The sequence below is a fragment of the Cervus canadensis genome, chromosome 3, assembly GCF_019320065.1.
Source record: "Cervus canadensis isolate Bull #8, Minnesota chromosome 3, ASM1932006v1, whole genome shotgun sequence".
Lineage (NCBI taxonomy): Eukaryota > Metazoa > Chordata > Mammalia > Artiodactyla > Cervidae > Cervus > Cervus canadensis.
Window position 1 is genome coordinate 57289773 of NC_057388.1, and position 19998 is coordinate 57309770.

The following is a 19998-nucleotide window of genomic DNA, read 5'->3' on the forward strand; positions in this document are numbered from 1 at the left end:
AAGGAATGCCTACCTTGAGACTTTAGCATTTTTCCAGGGCAGGCAGAGGGGGCATCCACTCCAAGATCCATCTCCATGGATAGCCTCCAACACACGCACTTAGTCATGTCCAACTCTTTGTAACCCCATGGACTCTAGCCCACCAGGCTCCTCTGTCCATGGAGTTTTCCAGACAAGAATACTGGAGTGGGTTGCCATACCCTCCTCCAGGGGAATCTTCCCAATCTAGGGATCAAACTCGCATTTCTTGTGTCTCCTGCCTTGGCAGGTAGTTTCTTTACCACTGCACCTCCTGGGAAACTCTACAGAGTCATTTATTAAATCTGCAGTCTCAGTAGTCACATGAAAATCTCTGCTCTCATTTCTATACTGCATTTGAGCATCACAAATGTTACTTTCATATGTAATTCACAATTGTACACCCTGAGACAGAGCAAATGACTGTTGAGGGTCCCTGTCCCTCGAGGGTAGACATGAGACCTGTCTGTTCTCCAGTCTGACAGCCTCAGTCCAGCTCCAAAAGATGATTGCTCACCTCAAAGACTTTTTCTGTCTCTTGCTGACTCATCCTCCAACTGGTTATGAGCTAAACAGAGGCAGTAATTTTTTCTCCCTTCAGGAAATGCCAGCTTGAGCAGGTGATGTCCTTTTTCTTCGTCTCTACCACACCTCCCAAATGGGGAAAGGAAAATGCCACTTGACTGACAAGGCCATTTTTTCACTGACACTTTAAATATTCCACCAGCTGCCCTCAGCTTCTAAGACAATTCAATTAGAATAAACCTGGTTCCCCCATGTGTGTTTGTAAAATGACCAATAACAATGAAATCTGACCAGAATTCAGATTTCTCTTTAAGTATCTGCTAATATTGCTGTTTATCAAGGAGCTAGCAAATGTTCTATGAGTCTTCTCCTGTGATTTCTATTGCATCTCTGAAAAACTGGTCATTAGCAAAGTTTTGACTTTACCAATAAAGAAAATACAGTACGTACCATATCCCAAGAGATCATTCATACTGATTCAAGAGCTTTAAATCAGCTGTTCCAAAGAACAAATTGGAATTCATATACCTATTTTTAATTATGGTCCCAGGTAGGAAGGAAACTGACCCATTTACCATAATACCCTGCTTGGACTTCCCATGCCAAAATCAGTCAGGAAGAAACAGAGACCACTGTCTACCATTGTATTTATTCTAAAGAGCAAAATTTCACCCTGAGATAAACTAACTAAAAAGGGTCATTCTATCTAACTCTGTCTGGTCATAACACAGGTGAAACCTTAAACTCTTGCCTGTGAGTTACTGACTCTTCCTGTAAGTGTTGTAATTCTGATGTCTACAGATATTTAGTGACTGGTAACCCTCAAAGACAGAATATCATGTGAGAAAATGATCCTACATTATGAGATCAAGCCTACAAGAGAGTAGAAGGAATGACCATTCCTTTTCATTTTAAAAACAGTCATTAATTCTGATGACTGAATTTGTTCCATGAAGTATAATATCCATCACCACCTCTCCCTGCCTCTAAGGGAAATAGTTTTTCATTTAGTAGTTAGTAATGTACATAATTCTTGCCTGGAGAATCCCATGGATGGAGGAGCCTGGTAGGCTACAGTCCACAGGGTCGCAAAGAGTTGGACACGACTGAGTGACTTCACTCACTCACTCACTCACTCATTCAATGCACATAAAATTCAAATCAAAATGGAAACAGCCTAGACTAACTTTAAGCCTGGTTAAGACTAGTATTTAATCACACTAGAGAAGGGCTCTCAGTAAACATTTCTCTCCAAGAACACCATTTTGGCTTAAACTTATAGGCTCAAATTTGTTTCACTTATGGGCTCAAATTTGCTTTCCACTGTGGATTTTCCAGCTTTCTAGATCACTGTAATTCCTTTCTGAATGTTCTCTTAGCCAGTAAAGGCACAAGTTTAGATTGAATTTGTTGATTAACCTTCTCTGCAAACAAGGAGAGCCAGAGAATACTGTAAGGAACTTCCTGCCCCTGCTGGATCAGAGGATGTGTGAGTGGTCCAGCTCAGACCCATGCCTTGCTGTCCATCTTGTTAAAACAATCCTCATGTCTTATTCATCCAACTCTACAGCTTCTCAGCAGGCTTTCTGAGGTCTTCACTGGGCTTGCCTCCCATTGTCTAACACGGACTGGGAATTACTTAACACTGGATCGAGATTCTTTCTCTCTTTCTTTTCTTTATCACACTTGTTCAGCATAAGGGAAACCAAACTAAAAATAAAGGGCGAAGCAAGAGAAAGGATTGAAAAGTTCATTGAGAACTTGGGTGAGGTGAAAGAACACGAGTAGCATAGAAGCGAGGTCACCTCTCCTGTGACAGATAACCCGGGAGGCTGATGTCTTAACCTGGGCTAGACCTTTCTGCATCATTATTTTTTGTTTTAGAAACTCTTGGGACTGCAAGACAGGGATAAGGCTGATCATACAGAAGAGCAAAAAGTATGGAGGGGGCTCAGTAATGGGTGACACTGACTTTGAAGAAACCCTTCCAAATGCCTGTGTGCTCCATTAAGGGTAATTGGTTGGATGTTCAGATTGGCAGTGACTCAGAGAATCAGTGTAAAATTCTAAAGCAGAAAAGCAGGACCACCCCCCAAAAAAAATGAGTAGGAAAGTGGCCCATGGTCCCCTGGTCAATCAAAGGGGAGAAGAACAGCCTGAACCAAACACGGGGAACTCGCATCAGGTAAGCCAGATGAGCAGAGCTGGGCTGGAGCAGCATTATGCACCCAGGACAGCGCAGCCCCACAGGTGCGTCAGTTTCAGGTCCAGAGGTTAAGGTGCAGCAGCCAGAATTGAACCTGAAGCAGAAAATCTGATTCCAAGGTCATGCCTGAAAAACAGAACAGCCAGGCAGACTGAAGCTGGAGCCAGGCAAGCTTGCCCAGGGCTCTGTCTTTCACAGTGTACCTGTGGCCAACTGCAAGAAACTGTTGAGGTCTGCAAGCTGGTTCAGCAGAATAAGTCTTCTTAAGGATTAGCGTGGTTTCAGCATCATTGCAACTCTAAGCTTCCCATCAGAAGATCAGATATATACTATTCCTTCAGAGAGATACATCATTTACCAGCATGAAGCAGTCTCTCCCTTGGGACCACATGTGGAGGACACTGTGGACAATGTCCTTGATTGAGTTTCACAACAAATGCAAAGGCCATTTTCCAATAGCTGTTTCTTCTAGAACCCTCCAAAAAAACCCACTAAAACACAAAATATAAGAGGGTGGCTCAGTGGTGGCCATTTAGGCGGGGAAAAAGCCAACAGGAACTGGTGATCCAGTGTAAGACTCCAAACCACCAGCAGGGATTGTCTCCTGTGCTCTGGGAAGGGTAGCAGTATTTGCAGCCCCTCTGGGGACAGGGATTGGACTGCAAGTATAGATGGCCTGGTGTGATATTAGAACTAATTACAAAAGCAGCATAGTATTGATTCAGCTCCAGGGAAGTCCAGCTTCTCTTGTCCAGTGAGAGCCCCTAATAGAATTTTCATTCTTCCTTTGGGGCAAAGGGAGATAAACAGTTGGGGGGGGGGAGGTGGGCGGGCAAGAGGGCACAGATCCCTGCCCTTGAGTTTTTGCAGAGTGAGGAGGGAAGATGGAGTAGGCAATGGCAACCCACTCCAGTATTCTTGCCTGAACAATCCCCATGGACAGAGGAGCCTGATGGGCTACAGTCCGCGGGGTTGCAGAGTCAGACACAACCGGGTAACTGAACATATACGCACGAGGAGGGAAGAACTGGGGGAATCACAGCTGTGCCCACTCCCTTCTCAGGACACCAGGGAAGTGAGGACATGGTGGGCTACTTTAGTAATGGAAGGTCTCACAGTTTTCTCTGTGGAGATTTTCTGGGGATTTGAAATTTCCTTGAGAAATCCTTATTGACAATATGATTTTACAATGTAGAGTTCGCTGTACTGTTGCCTTGGGGCAACTTATATTCCTGGGTTTCACCCCTGTTGAAGAACAGTTTTATTGCTGCTCATCATTTTAAGGCTCATAGTGTTTTCTCTGTAGCTCTCCTCTACATGTGATGTTGAGAACATTTTATGTAATTATATTTCTGAGAACTATGTGAGTTTTAATGATGATGGCTTGATACATGCAGGCAGTGTCTGGAAATGGCAACCCATGAAAGGAGAGGTTAGCTTAATAGTTTCCTCTTGTTTCTGAAATTCTGTTCTGGTCACTGAGAAATGAGATGGACTTAAATTACTGTTGAATATTTTACAGCTCACCCTTCCCTCCTACCCACCTTACTCTACAAACCACATTCATCCAACACTCTCACACGTTTTTCTTCTTGAGTTAAAGGGAAAAAATGATACAATGGAAAGATCACTTCTGTTCAGAAAACCCCCATCCTGAGACAATGATTCAGAGGCAGATGTAGCTGGGTAAACATCAGCCCAGGAGGAGCATCCTTCACAACCCTTATTCTGGGTGTTGACCATTGCTCAGAAAAGCATGTCTCTAATTCTGTGTGTGTCTGCCCTGCAGTTGTGAAGAAGTGGCAAAAGAGAGGTGGGCAGCCCTGGCAGCTCATTGAACCCGTGGATGGATTTCACCCTAATGAGGTAAGAGCAGTCATGTGATGGCTGCTGAAAGTTTATTTTTTCATTATAATTAATGCATCCATATGTTCATTTTTATCCTGTTTTATTCCAGAAAGAGTTTGAAGTGATGTGCATACATGTGTAAGATAGAAGATAAACATAAATTAAATTAATACTCATTTTAAAGAATAAAGTAAAAGTCAGAGTAAAAGGAAAATAAGATAGAAATAATACCTGGATTCCTGACTTAATGATTACAATTCACAATTTGTCCCAGAAATTCCTAAGATACTGCCTGCGAGGACCCACAAAATCAGCTCCAGGCTTTCCAAGGGGCTGATGCAAAGATAGGCATAAGTCATGGCCTTCAAAAGATAAAAAATAAATAAATTAAGTACTCAGAAAAAAAAATCAGAAGGATTCCTGGAAATGAGTTCTGTGAGAAATTTCTTCTACAGATCATTCTAGAAAATGAGGAGAATTGTATGAGAGGAGAACAATGCCCTTGGCAATATCCTGCAGTAAAAGCTGTTTCCCATCTAGGATTCCAAGGGACAATTCTGGAAAGTAGTTCTGCTCTGGTCTCTTCACAGAGCAAGGGGAGCTGGAAGGTGGGATGCTGTCCCCTCCTGTCCTCATTATGTCCATTATCCTGGCTGGAGTCAGGGAAGTTCCTCTTTTATCTGTTCTATATACTGGACTTCTTAATAATATCTCTTTATATAAAAAATAGGAAAAGAAGTGGGGGTGTGGGTAGCTCTGCTACTTGCTACATTTTGGTCAGTCAGGCCACAGGGAGGCCTGATCATCCCCTCAGAAGCTTGAAGAGAACCACGTTCTCCTTCCCTCGAGTTCTAGGTCCCATGAGTACCCATGGGCAGGGCTAAGAGTTGTCTCAAAAGAAAAGGAAGAGTGCCACTCCATCATCAGATGAATAGACAGAGGAGTCCCATAGATGCTGGGTCAATTTTAAAGTGCATATTAAACACCCATGTGTTAAATAGCAACAACCCAAAAAATCTAAGTAATGCACTTTAGAATATCTAAGTTTCCTGTGTATTACTTGGATATGTTGATCCAAGAGAATTATTGGCTAGAAGCTGCTTAAATATTAGAGTTTTCCCCCTCCCCCCAATGATGTCTTTGGTTTTAGAATAGTTCATGTGGAGACCTGCTTTCCGGCAGTAATGAGGTAGTAGTTCTTATCGTTCTTTGTACATCACAGAATTTTACCCTCTGATTCTACAGAGAACAGGGACAAGAGGAGATGGTCAGATAGAGAGTAATGAGGAACAAACTAAAAAGAAGAGGGTCAAAGACAGCTTTGTTGTATCCCTTGGGACATATCTGTCTGATCTATCAAAAGAGTATTGTGTCCCTGACTCTTAAAATAGCCTTAGGGTTCAAGTTCTGTCAAATTGGGGCTCTTTCTTGCACTCAGACGGCTTCACCAATAACTGATGGTTGTGAACAGAGTCAAAAGCTGAAAATCAGCGTGTGCTATAATCTTGAGTCATTCCTGAGAGATTCGTTCACACGCTGGGAGTAGATGATAGAGTGGGCCACAGTGGGCGGAGCTGTGACTAAAGTGGATGATAATGGAGAGATATGCCTAAAGCCTGCCTAGTTATCCCGTATGTTGAGCTGAACAGTAGATGGCAAATTGCCATCCAAGAATGTTTACTGAGTGCCTATCCGGTATCAAATACAGTGAGAAGTCAAGGATGAACAAGAAACTACCCCTGCCGGTTAAGGAGATTATAGGATAGAGTGGGAGACTGAGAAGTAAACAGATAATTAAATGTAGTCAGTGCCTCTAATTTGCAAGCACAGATGCTAAGGGAGCATTATGGGAGATGGGATGGAGCAAAGGGGTATGAGAAAAAACTTTTGGAGGAGGGAACTCAGAATTAAGACCATGAACTTGTCAAGTGACAGGAAGAGGGAAGGGGCTGCAGAAAGTGTTCTGAGCCAGAGAAAGTGCAAGGGCAGGGACCTGAATACAAAAGAAACCAAAGCACATTGGACGAAATAAAAGTGCTTCAATGTGGCTGAGACACAGAACATGAGAGTGGAGTGGAGAGAGAGGGACCAAGAGAGAGATTTAGGACAGATCACAGAGGGTCTGTATGGGATTTGACCTTTCAGATATGGAGAACGGGGAGCCATTGAAGGTTTTTTCAGCAAGAAGGAAAAATACCCAGACTTAGGGCTTCCCTCGTGGCTCAAATGGTAAAGAATCTGCCTGCAATGTGGAAGACGTGGGTTCAGTCCCTGGGTCTGGAAGATCCCCTGGAGAAGGGCATGACCGTCTGCTCCAGTATTCTTGCCTGGAGAATCCCATGGACAGAAGAGCCTGGCGGGCTCTAGTCCACGCGGTCGCAAAGAATCAGACACGGCTAAACGACTAACATTCTCACTTCTTTCACTTTGTGCTCTAAAAAGATACCTGAGGTGGAGGCATGGAGAACGGTTTGGTCCAGAGGGAGGGAGACCTGTTTGGAGGACACTTTGTGTGGGAGAGTGTGGTGGCCTGAACAGAGGTAGTCAGAGTGGGAGAGAGAAAGCCTCTATTGGAGTGATTCAGACAGTTAAATCAACAGAACATGGTTGTTTATTGGATGTGAAGGTGAAAGAGAAAGAGGCTAAGAACTGGGAAATTGGATAGATGATTCCATTGCCTGCTGAGATCAAGAACACCTTTAGGGGGATAGGGTGGTTTGAGGAGGTGTTAGTAAAAAGTTGCATTTAAAGATCCTATAGGATGTCTCTGCAGCAAGCTCAGCAAGGGATTTGAGCTGTAGATACAGATGTGAGCAGCATCAGGACAGGGTTGTGGCTTGAAGCCTTCAAGGGAGCCTCTGAATGTCCCTATATATTCTCCTCCCAATGGCGTGCCCTATAGCAGAAACCATGTTAATGGATTCTTCTAGACCATGGGGAAGCTGTGGGAGTCCACCCCTTTTCCATCTTGAAAGAGCTAGTTGGTCAAGGCTGAGTCACAGGACCTCATGTTTATGGCACAGACATAATACCAACCAAAACAGTAGACTCGAATCTTTATCAAGTGCCGCCTCACCAGCTCCTGTACATCTGAGCTAAACAGTTGATACTGGCCCCTCCCACCAAGAGGGGAGCAGCCTTTATTTTATTGGCCTATTTCTTTCTGAAACCCTGCTGGAGAAGCAGAGGGGGACAGTGTATAATCACTATTGATCCAACTGTTCCAATTTTCTCAGAGAGACAAGTATAATTAAGTATAAACATGGATTTTATTGAAAAGTTCAAATTTATGATAGATATTAATTTTTGAGCCAGATTGTATTCACCATCTAAGTGAAAGTAAGCAAGTATAAAAAAATCCTGATATACTAACAAGCACTTTCTTTTTTTATCTCATTCCCAAAATGTAGAACAGAATTATAAGAAATACCTTCTTCATTTTAAGGGGGTAATGGGACTAGAAGAGTATAATGCCAGACCTGCTAATTGAATGGATTTGGTGGGTAGGAAGGAGATGACTCACAGAATTGGACACCTGGATGAAGAGAAGTGAAAATACCAAGTCAAGGAACTCAGACAAAGGAAAAGATTCAGTTCAGTTGCTCAGTCGTGTCCAACTCTTTGTGATCACATGGACCACAGCAGCCAGGCCTCCCAGAGTTTATCACCAACTGCTGGAGCCTACCCAAACTCATGTCCATTGAGTTGGTGATGCCATCCAACCATCTCATCCTCTGTCATCCCCTTCTCCTCCTGCCCTCAATCTGTCCCAGCATCAGGGTCTTTTCAAATGAGTCAGCTCTTCGCATCAGGTGGCCAAAGTTTTGGAGTTTCAGCTACAACATCAGTCCTTCCAATGAGTACCCAGGACTGATCTCCTTTAGGGTGGACTAGTTGCATCTCCTTGCAGTCCAAGAGACTCTCAAGAGTCCTCTCTAACACCACAGTTCAAAAACATCAATTCTTCGGCGCTCAGCTTTCTTTATAGTCCAACTCTCACATCCATACATGACCACTGGAAAAAACATAGCCTTGGCTAGACAGACCTTTGTTGACAAAGTAATGTCTCTGCTTTTTAATATGCTGTCTAGGTTGGTCATAACCTTCCTTCCAAAGAGTAAGCATCTTTTAATTTCATGGCTGCAATAACCATCTACAGTGATTTTGGAGCCCCAAAAAATAAAGTCTGACACTGTTTCCACTGTCTCCCCATCTATTTCCCATGAAGTGATGGGACCAGATGCCATGATCTTAGTTTTCTGAATGCTGAGACTTAAGCCAACTTTTTCACTCTCCTCTTTCACTTTCATCAAGAGGCTTTTTAGTTCCTCTTCACTAACTGCCACAAGGGTGATGTCAACTGCATATCTGAGGTAATTGATATTTCTCCCAGCAATCTTGATTCCAGCTTGTGCTTCTTCCAGCCCTGCGTTTCTCATGATGTACTCTGCATATAAGTTAAATAAGCAGGGTGACAATATACAGCCTTGACGTACTCCTTTTCCTATTTGGAACCAGTCTGTTGTTCCATGTCTAGTTCTAACTGTTGCTTTCTGACCTGCATACAGATGTCTCAAGAGGCAGGTCAGGTGGTCCGGTATTCCCATCTCTTTCAGAATTTTCCACAGTTTATTGTGATCCACACAGTCAAAGGCTTTGGCATAGTCAATAAAGCAGAAATAGGTGTTTTTCTGGAACTCTCTTGCTTTTTCGATGATCCAGCGGATGTTGGGAATTTGACTCTGGTTCCTCTGCCTTTTATAAAACCAGTTTGAACATCTGGAAGTTCATGCTTCATGTATTGCTGAAGCCTGGCTTGGAGCATTTTGAGCATTACTTTATTAGCGTGTGAGATGAGTACAATTGTGCAGTAGTTTGAGCATTCTTTGGCATTGCCTTTCTTTGGGATTGGAATGAAAACTGACCTTTTCCAGTCCTGTGGCCACTGCTGAGTTTTCCAAATTTGCTGGCATATTGAGTGCAGCTCTTTCACAGCATCATCTTTTAGGATATGAAATAGCACAACCGGAATTCCATCACATCCACTAGCTTTGTTCATAGTGATGCTCCTAAGGCCCACTTGACTTCACATTCCAGGATGTCTGGCTCTAGGTGAGTGTGAGTGATCACACCATCATGATTATCTGGGTCATGAAGATCTTTTTTGTACAGTTCTTCTGTGTATTCTTGCCACCTCTTCTTAATATCTTCTGTTTCTGTTAGGTCCATGCCATTTCTGTCCTTTATTGAGCCCATATTTGCATGAAATGTTCCCTTGGTATTTCTAATTATCTTGAAGAGCTCTCTAGTCTTTCCCATTCTGTTGTTTTCCTCTGTTTCTTTGCATTGATCGCTGAGGAAGGCTTTCTTATCTCTCCTTGCTATTTTTTGGAACTCTGCATTCAAATGGGTGTGTCTTTCCTTTTCTCCTTTGCTTTTTGCTTCTCTTCTTTTCACAGCTATTTGTAAGGCCCCCTCAGACAGCCATTTTGCCTTTTTTGCATTTCTTTTTCTTGGGGATGGTCTTGATCCCTGTCTCCTGTACAATGTCACAAACCTCCATCCATAGTCATCAGGCACTCTGTCTATCAAATCTAGTCCCTTAAATCTATTTCTCACATCCACTGTATAATCATAAAGGATTTGATTTACATCATACCTGAATGGTCTAGAGGTTTCCCCCCCACTTTCTTCGATTTAAGTCTGAAATTGGCAATAAGGAGTTAATGATCTGAGCCACAGTCAGCTCCCAGTCATGTTTTGGCTGACTGTATAGAGTGTCTCCATCATCGGCTGCAAAGAATATAATCAATCTGATTTCAGTGTTGGCCATCGGGTGATGTCCATGTGTAGAGTCTTCTCTTATGTTGTTGAAAGAGGGTGTTTGTTATGACCAGTACATTCTCTTGGCAAAACTCTATTAGCCTTTGCCCTGCTTCTTTCTGTACTCCAAGGCCAAATTCGCCTGTTACTTCAGGTGTTTCTTGACTTCCTACTTTTGCATTCCAGTCCCCTAAAATGAAAAGGACATCTTTTTGGGGTGTTAGTTCTAGAAAGTCTTGTAAGTCTTCATAGAACTGTTCAATGTCAGTTTCTTCAGCATTACTGGTCAGGGCATAGAGTTGGATTACCATGATATTGAACGGTTTGCCTTAGAAACGAACAGAGGTCATTCTGTCATTTTTGAGATTGCATCCAAGTACTGCATTTCAGACTCTTTTGTTGACTATGATGGCTACTCCATTTATTCTAAGGGATTCCTGCCCACAGCAGGAGATATAATGATCACCTGAGTTAAATTCACCCATTCCAGTCCATTTTAGTTTGCTGATTCCTAGAATGTTGATGTTCACTCTTGTCATCTCCTGCTTGACCACTTCCAATTTGCCTTGATTCATGGACCTAACATTCCAGGTTCCTATGCAGTATTGCTCTTTACAGCATTGAACCTTGCTTCTATCACCATTCCCATCCACAACTGGGTGTTGTTTTTGCTTTGGCTCCATCCCTTCATTCTTTCTGGAGTTATTTCTCCACTGATCTCCAGTAGCATATTAGGCACCTACCCACCTCAGGAGTTCATCTTTCAGTGTCCTACCTTTTTGCCTTTTCATACTGTTCATGGGGTTCTCAATGGAAGAATACTGAAGTGGTTTGCCATTCCCTTCTCCAGTGGACCACATTTTGTAAGGAGAAGATTGGAACATTCTAAATTTGGGGTACCTGCACTATATCCAGTCACTAGATCAAGTTTATGAGTTCTGATCTCAGAAGAGGGGTCTGGCCTGGAGACACAGGTTTGGGAATCACCTGCTTCTAGTTGAGAGTTAGAGACACTGGCAGGGATGAGGTTGGCCCAAGGGATCAAATTATGAAGAAAAATAAAGATCAAACAGGATTAAGATTGAGAAAGTGTTTTAGTTGTCTACTGTTGCATACCAAATGATTTTTAAACCGTGCACATTACTTATCTGACAGTGTCTGTGGCCAGGAATCCAGGCAACATGGGTTAACTGGGAGTCCTGCTCCACTGTCTCCCGGGCTGCCATCAAGGTGTCTGCCAGGGCTGGGTGTCATTTGAAAGCTTAACTTGGATCTGCCTCCAAGTTCACATGCAGAATTTAGTTCCTTGAGGCTTGTGGAACTAAAATGTTGCTAGTTCCTAGCTGGCTGTTGCTCAGAGGCCACCTGAGTGATCTGTTTCACAATGAGTACAAAACAGCAACAGAGAGTATCTGCCAGCAAGACAGAAGTCACAATGGTACACAGCCTAATCTCAGAGTAGCGTTCCATCACCTTTGCCATATCCTAGAAGTTAAAAGCAAGTGTCAAGTCCCACCACACTCCAAGGAGAGGGATTACACAGGTGTGACTGCCATGAAGCAGGAACTATTGGCTCTCCCAGCAGGACCCACTGGAAAGAAGACCTGGGAGATCACTAGATGCCTATGGAGACAGCTGATGTAGCAGAGAGTTGGGCATAGCAGTCAAACTGCTGACAAAATGCAAAGAAAGTTTGTCCTAGAAAAGAAACATCATGGTAAAGGTCCAAGACCCAGATTTGTGGTCTGTGGGAGGTGCAGCAATTCTATCTGTTCAAACGTCCACCTTTTAAAATCTTTGCAAAGTTAAATATCTGAAAAAGCACTTAAAACATCTCTGAGTCTAAAATCAGACAATAGTAAACAGGAAACGTGGAAAGAATCACAAACATATTAAGTCCAGTTTCCTTGACTGTGCTGAGACTCTCTATTTAAACATTCCTGACATCTCCTGCCTTTAGAAACTCCATCCAACAAAGCTCTCTGCAAAATAGCCTCATCTCCTCTCATCATGAATGGAGCAACTCAAACCAACCTCTTCAAACTCTCCCTGTAGGCAGTGAATCTTCCATGACATTAACTCCCTCTTCTTTCTTGAGCCCTGATGCGTTTACACTGCTGGAAGCAAACATCTATATATACAATCAGTAGGTTGGCTTTAAATCAGTTTAATAGCCTCTAGATCTTCATTTGTCTCAACACCTAAGTCCCTGGGACCCCAGGTCCATGGCAGACTTGTGGAGTCCCTCAAAGAAGGCAGCTCTGCTGGCAGTGGGGAGGAAGAGGAAGGGCCTTCTGGGCCAGGAAGCCCTCAGATAGCAGTTATTTAGGCTGGTCACCCATGTGTCAGGGCCCATGTTTGTTCAGTTTGCTTTATATATCACCTTGGAGCAGTGGTTTGAGTGGTCACACACTGAATCAGCTCGGACGGGCTGCAGCTAGAAACTTACGTTTTTCCTTAAATGTTTTAAAATACAGCTCATACCACTATCACATTGTAAGCTTACAAATTTAAAATTAATTGGGAACAAAAGCAACCAGGTCCAATAGATTGAGTTTCTGAGCAGATTAAGAGGCCAGGGAAATAAAACCATGCCTTCCCTGTGGTGAGGGCTTCCCTGCAGGCATTTAAAATCAGTCTTACCAAGATAGACTAGATGTGTTCTTCCTGCAGAAAAAATAAACTCAGAGATTTTTCACTTTGGTCTGGTAGAACCCCAGTGTTAAATTTAGCAATTTACAAGGTTGGTCATAAATCGTTGGTGAAGTCTATATAATCTTGCTCTGAATTGCATTTATTCTTTAAAAATATTACAAAAAGGAAACAACAAAATTCTGTAAAGCAATTATCCTTCAATTAAAAAAGAAATTAATTAAATATATATATATATATTACAAAAAGGTAGTTACTGTTTAGGGTTTGTTTTTATGGTTGTCTTACTAAAGAGTTCCATTTTTGTAACAAAGTATATACAAATATCTTCTGAAGTGGGAGTGTGGAGAAATCTCAGATGATGTCCAGCTATGAGCACTGCTTGGCTTCTATCATGTCCGCATATGCGAGCAGATCATGAGCATGTGGGCTGAATCTGGCATGGTGTATTTGCCTGGAGGACCCATACTGCCTGCGGAAGAACTCATCATAAGTACAAATATGGGTAGGCAAAGAAGTGTGGCTCAATTTTAAATTGTCATCAGGAGGGAGAGCAATTCTAAAAACCACATGATGGCTGTCACCAAGGACTGAATCAAGGAACAGCACCAAGTCCCCACCCTCCAACTCCCCTCTCCATGGACTCATGCCGGAATCCTAGGGAGAGCAAAGGCTGCAAGTAAAAACTGAAAAAGCTGCTCACCTAAATACATAAAACAATGGGAGGTTAAGTCACCCTGCTTGGTCACCCTTTCTGTGAGAGTTTCAAAGAGGAAACTTTGCAGTGGGCCAACAGCCATCGCATGGTTTTGCCACCATGAGGGCTTCTGCAGCAGGCAGATGAGTGGGTGCCAGTGCCCCCCATAAGCACTGGGCTGCAGCGGTGCCTGCAGACCAGCACCAGTGCCCATCTGACAGGGACTCACCCAGAGTGAGGGCCACACTGCTAGCACTGAGCGGCACCTGGACCAAAGCAGCACCGCCCTTGTGGCAACCATCTGGACTCCGCAGCTGGGGCCCTGCGGGAACACAGGTAGCTGAGTCACTGCAAGGAGAGACAAGGAAGAGCCTGCCCCTGTCCACCACAATATTCCACTCACCCAGGACCCTGCGTCCCCTAGCTTTCTGCTGGACCGGTTTCATTCCATGCACGTGTCTGGCGGGGTTAGTAAATGAGGCAGCCTGTGAACCCACCCTAGGCTGCAGACGCTGTACACACTAGCAGCAGGAAACCATCTCTACCCCTGTCCTGAGGACAGATGTTAGGGAGACGTGTGGCAAAAATCTCTATCGGTGAAATAAATTAGTTTACATCTATCTGATGGAATATAGTGCCATGAGTAAAAACGATAGAGATCTACTTTCAGTGACATGCAAATATGTTTGTAATATAGAACAAATTAATAAAAGCAGATTAAAGATTGGTGGGATGATTACTCAACTGAATGCATTTGTCAACACTCACGGAACTGTTTACCAAAAAGAGTTAATTTTATTGTGTGTAAATTATTCCTCAAAAAGAGAAGATTATAAAATATTTACAGAGGGATTGAACGTATGTATGTGTGTGTGCACATGTGTGTGTGGCTCAGAAAGGCTCGATGCTAACAGTGACTCTCTATTCAATTAAGATGCGCTGTATCCTGTTTTCCTTTTTGCTTAACTGTCTTTTAAATTTTTTCTCAGCTGAATAGGTGTTGCATTAACATTTTAAATTGTGAATAGGGAAGCACAAAAGATATTTGTGTTCAAGGACCAGCTCATCCAGGGTAATGAGGATAGCTGAGCCTTGTCCTGAGCAGTGCATCATGGGAGTTACCAGAGAAGGTTGGTTTTAAGAAGCTCATAGTAGGTGCTCAGTACACGTTTCTCAGACAAATGAATAATTATAGTGGGTCATTTTATCACAAGTGTCTAGTTTAGTAATAATGATGCCACTCTCATTTTAGATCCAAAATATCAGCAGTGCATACTCATGAATATTTTAATCTCCATTAGAGTGACAGCCAACTAATCGCTTTCAAACCAAACAGCTACCCATACTCACATCTGAGCTCTTTCCTTTTAACTTTCCTCCACTTGTCCTCATCCCCATCTCCTCCCTTATTAATTCAGGCTGGGAAATAAATGACCACAAGTACCTTGGTACCACATAATTATTAGGAAGACTGCTTAGGTACATCAAGGTAAAATGCAAAAACCAAAAAATAAGAACCCGTCATTTTCCACAGACCTATAAGGAGGCTACTCTGTCAAGAAGTGGCAGAAAAAACAGTCTGAAACCAGTCCTCTCTTTTGAAAACACACTGACTGCTTTAGTGTGTGAGAGATGATCAGGTCTTCCAGTAAACCTGCTGGCCTGACTGCCTCTTTAGGTCTGAGAGTGAGTGTGTGTGTGTGTGATTCATGTTGTATGTGGGAGTGGCAGGTGGGGTGTGTGTGTGTGTTAGACACCACACAGATATAATCAAGATTACATTGGTGCATGCATGGAATTTGGGATCCACCTCAGAAGGCTCAGAATGTATTAAAATACCAAGGATATTTAATACATCGACTCAACCAGTTCTAGTTTTTTTCTAAGTGCTAAAATCTTACACATAATTTAGACCTAGATAAGTCATTAGATCATTCACTCATTTTGCAAAAGAGAGAATTTCAGCCCACAGAGTAGAAGCCTGCCCACATCCACAGGGAGCTGGCAGCACTGCTTACTGGCAAGATGAACAGGATGTGCCCTCTGAAGACAATGTCCATGTGCTTCTGAATAAGTCAGGGACATCACTGAGCATCCGCCCTGAACAATATGTTCCCCTCTGAAGCCTTCAGCAATCACATTCCTCTATTCATTCAGCTTTAACCACCCTCCCCCCCACCCAACCCCAGGGAGATGTAGCCATCTGGGGCCTGAAGGCTTGTCCAAGCCCCATTTGCTAAATGAAGGCATTATCTGCAGAGAAAGACTCCTCATCAAAGACATGTTAATGACAAGCCAGAGGACTGAACACCAAGAATGGATCCTGGTGACATTGTGAATAAAGGGACATACAACAATGGAACCAGGGAGTGGGCATTGGGCTGGAAGAGCCGGGGACAGACCTGTGAATTAAGCCTGTACATTCCTCATCCTGGCACTCCAGCTACATTCTTTATGCCCACAGCCCTGCCAGGGGGCCCATTCAGCCCCATGTCCCAGGCACCCCTGGGTCCCCACCCAAGGACCATTCTCTTCTGTACCTCTGAGCTTTTGTGTGTGCTGCATCCTCCATCATGTATACTCCTTCCCTCTTGATCCATCCGGTGAATTCCTCCTTGAAAATTCAATTCAGCCATCACACTCTTCAGAGAGGACCTATCCTTTCCTCCCACCCAGCAGAGTTGCCACCTCTTCCCCTTCCAGGTGTGAGCACCCCTCACAGCCCTCCCTGTGGCTTTGGTAGCATCATTCTGCATGTCTCAGTCCCTCACTAGAGGGAGTTCCTTGAAGGAAGGCCTGTAGTAAGCCTGTAGTAAGTGTTAGCTGTCCACAGGTAAGTGCATAAATGGCTTTCTGAGAAAGTGTATTTGCTGTCTATTACCAAATAACAAATTTCCACAAAAGTAGCAGCTTACAATACACACTTGGTTCAGTTTCTGTGGGTCAAAAGTGCTGGCACAGTTTCACCGGGCTCCCTGCTTAGGATTTCACAAACATCTACATTCTTACTTGGAGACTCAACTGGGAAAGATTTGATTCCATACCCACTTGGATTGTTGGCAGAATTTATTTCCTTATGGCTGTAGGACTGAAGACCCAACTTCTTACTAGATGTGAACTAGAGGCCACCCTCGGTTTCCTGCCATATGGCTTCCCAACATGGCTCCTAACTTCATCGGCCCAGCAAGGAGGTCTCCAGAGCAAGTCTGCCAGCAAAGCAGAGTCGTAGAGAACACAACACAGTCACTGAAAGGACATCCTTGATTGTGCTCTGTTGCTTAGAACCAGGTGATAGGTTCCACCCACATCAAAGGAAGGGGATCATACAAAGACCCAAAGGTAGGAATCCTTGGGAGCCAGCCTAAGGTCTGTCCACCACTCAAAGAAAAGAGTAAATCTTGCCGATAAGTTCTTTACTTTGGTATAATCCCCCTTTTACTTTTCCTTTGGGTTCTGGCTTGCAGGTGGCTTCACAGCTGTTTGCAGATCTCTTCTGGGAGAAGATGCAGCGCCAGTGGCCCCATGTCCTGGGAAAGGAGAATCCATTCAATCCCCAGATTGAGCAGGTGTTTGGAGACCAAGGCGGGCACTGAGGCCCCAAGGACATGTGCTTCTGGGGAGGCAGCAACTTGGGTAAACTCATTCAACAAATGGTTATAGGGGCTGCTTGTCACAAACTCACAAGACCCTCTATAGCAGGATCTTGTTTTTCTCTCATTTGAGAGCTCATCTAAATAATGGTGTGACTCTGTGCTTCCAGGATCAGTGCCCCTGTAGCCCTCAAGTGACCTTGAATAAAGTGCTTTGCATGCCATTCCGAGTGATAGAGTATCTATCTGTCTGTGCCCTTGAATGGCTAGTTGTTCTAAAAAATAAGTAAGAACTCAGCTTGAGTGACGTTCAGCAACTTACCCAGGGTCTTGGTGTGTCAGGAAGTGACCCACCTTCTGTGGCTGACTCCTTAAAGATGGGTCTTCCCAGGAAGGCTGCTGGCTGGCTGCCAAGGCCTCTCACACCAGAACATGAAACTACAAGCACAAAATTAGGTACAACTTGAATACTTATTTAGAATGAGAGAAGAAATCACAACAAATTACAAACTTTTAGAAGTTAACAAATATAAGCTCCACAAAGTCTAGGGGAAAAATGACAACTTTTCTTTCTTTAAAAGATTTTCTTACATTCTTTGGCTACATAATCTGATCGCCTCTTCCTATAATAATGATGTTGTAATATGATTGTTTATAGATAGAACAGAAACAACTTTTTCTTATTATTGATATTTAGAAGAGTTTCTTTCAGCTACAAAACTCATCACTGGTAAAGTTGTGTAAATTTCTAGGATGGTTTTCAAACTGGGAAGACCTCAATCAAATTCCTTTCGGGGAGGGGTCATCAAAGACACACACCCTTTTTGTAGTGCTGGTAAACCTTTGTGTTCATATAAGCACACATATAAGAATTTTGATAAATGCTATTGCACATCCTTCTCATCAATGTGTCACTTTCCCGGCGCTGATGGATATGGGGGTCCGTGTCTATGTGGCACCAGCATTCCACCTCAGAGCAGGCCTGCCTTTCTACATTCTGCCCTCAGGAGCTTGCTTGGCACAGCCCAAAGTGTGGGCCAGTTCTCACCAGGGTTCTCAGGGGCCGGTGAATAAAGGCTCCAGCCTCTTCGTTTAGTGCTTAGTTTGGGAATATATTCTGTGTGCTTCTCAGGTGGTCTCGACAGAATCAGCCTCCTTTGCTCACAGGAGCCATCACCTTACATGACTCTTCTTCCTTCCTTGTGTCATTTTCCTCACTTCTCCTTTCCCACTTTTGGGGATCGCTCCCCAAATAAACCGCCTGCACATAAATTTTTGTCTTCATAAAGATGAAATTATAATGACAGTATGTGTATAATTGTGTATGCTTTATTACTTTACTATTTTTAATTTATTTATTTATTCCTAATAGGGAGACACTTCTATTTTGTCCAGGCACCAGCATGAACCACATCTCGCAGCCGTCGTATCCATGATCAGAAGACCTTACCCCGGACTAGCTCCCAGCTTTGTGCGCTTCACACCTCATTTCTCCTCCGTGATCCACACACTCCCCGTGCCAGGAGCTGTAGCACGCTTTCTCCTCCTGTGATCTGACCGCTAGCCCTGCACTTTGTCCCCACGCTGGTGGACAATAGGAGCGTACCTGGAAGTCCTTCCTGACCCAGGATGGCTGGCAGTAACCTGCACAGAACTAACAGCTAACCACATACATAGTGCAACCTAAATGGATCTCCATTTCACCTTCCCCAAAATTCCCATGGCTTTTCCAGAGCCACGGATAAAAGGGAAATTGTGACAGAGATGAAGGAGTTGTGTTTAAAATATCTTACTTTTGCCAATTTTACAAAGCATAGGACCCTGTGAACTCATTGTTGGGGCCCCTTCCAGGGCTTTGGAAGAAACTCTAAAACTTAATCTTTCTTAGACTTATGGTAAATCCATCTCTGCTCAGAAGATTAATCTGCCAGGTTTGTGTGAGCTTCAGTTTGGGGGGCCAACACACTTAAAATATTGTCAATCCATTAATTTCTGTCACCTGAGTCAGATCCTTGGCTCAGAATGACCAGCATATGTCCCCAGGAGGTAGATCAGCAGGGGACCAACAAACCCTCTGGAGGCTGCTTGTTTGAAGCAGGAAATACAAACTTGGAGAATAGATTAAAGATGTGCGGCGTCGGGCTGTGGTTGTGGTTTAGTTGCTAAGTCGTGTCCAACTCTTGCGACTCCATGGACTGGAGCCCACCAGGCTCCTCTGTCCATGAGATTTTTCAGACAAGAATACTGGAGTGGGTTGCCATTTCCTTCTCCAGGGGATCTTCCAGACCCAGGAATTGAACCCAGGTCTCCTGCATTGCAGGCAGACTCCTGCATTGCAGGCAGATTCTTTACTGGCTGAGCTACAAGGGAACTTGGGGAATAGATTAAAGATGTGAGGTGTTGGGCTGTGGACACCTGTTACACCTGTCTCCTCCTGGTTCTGATGTTTCAACATTTCATCTTACTTCTAAGCACTAAAATACCAACACTCGTGTTGTTTTGTTATTGTTTTTTTTAAATCTGAAATCTAAATCATTCAGTCTCAAAATATACCCAGAGAACACTGCACTAAAATTTTGTATTCCTTTAGAAAGAATTCTATTCAATCCCCTCTGTTTAAAATGCTTCCAAGTTAATTC

General features: G+C 43.5%; 1 protein-coding gene across 5 annotated transcripts in view; it reads left to right on the forward strand.

Annotated features, from left to right (window-relative positions):
* Window positions 1-19616, forward strand: part of AOAH (acyloxyacyl hydrolase) — a 180274-nt gene extending 160658 nt beyond the window's left edge. For 3 of the 5 annotated variants that reach the window (XM_043463197.1, XM_043463199.1, XM_043463195.1), the window contains 2 exons: window positions 4539-4615; window positions 17234-17583. In XM_043463197.1, the coding sequence (XP_043319132.1) occupies window positions 4539-4615; window positions 17234-17362 (206 nt within the window). In that variant the 3' untranslated portion in view covers window positions 17363-17583. Of the gene's footprint in view, window positions 1-4538; window positions 4616-17233; window positions 17584-18731 lie in introns of those variants that run through there. The other 2 variants (XM_043463196.1, XM_043463198.1) reach the window with 2 other exon arrangements.
* The last annotated feature ends 382 nt before the right edge of the window (window positions 19617-19998 follow it).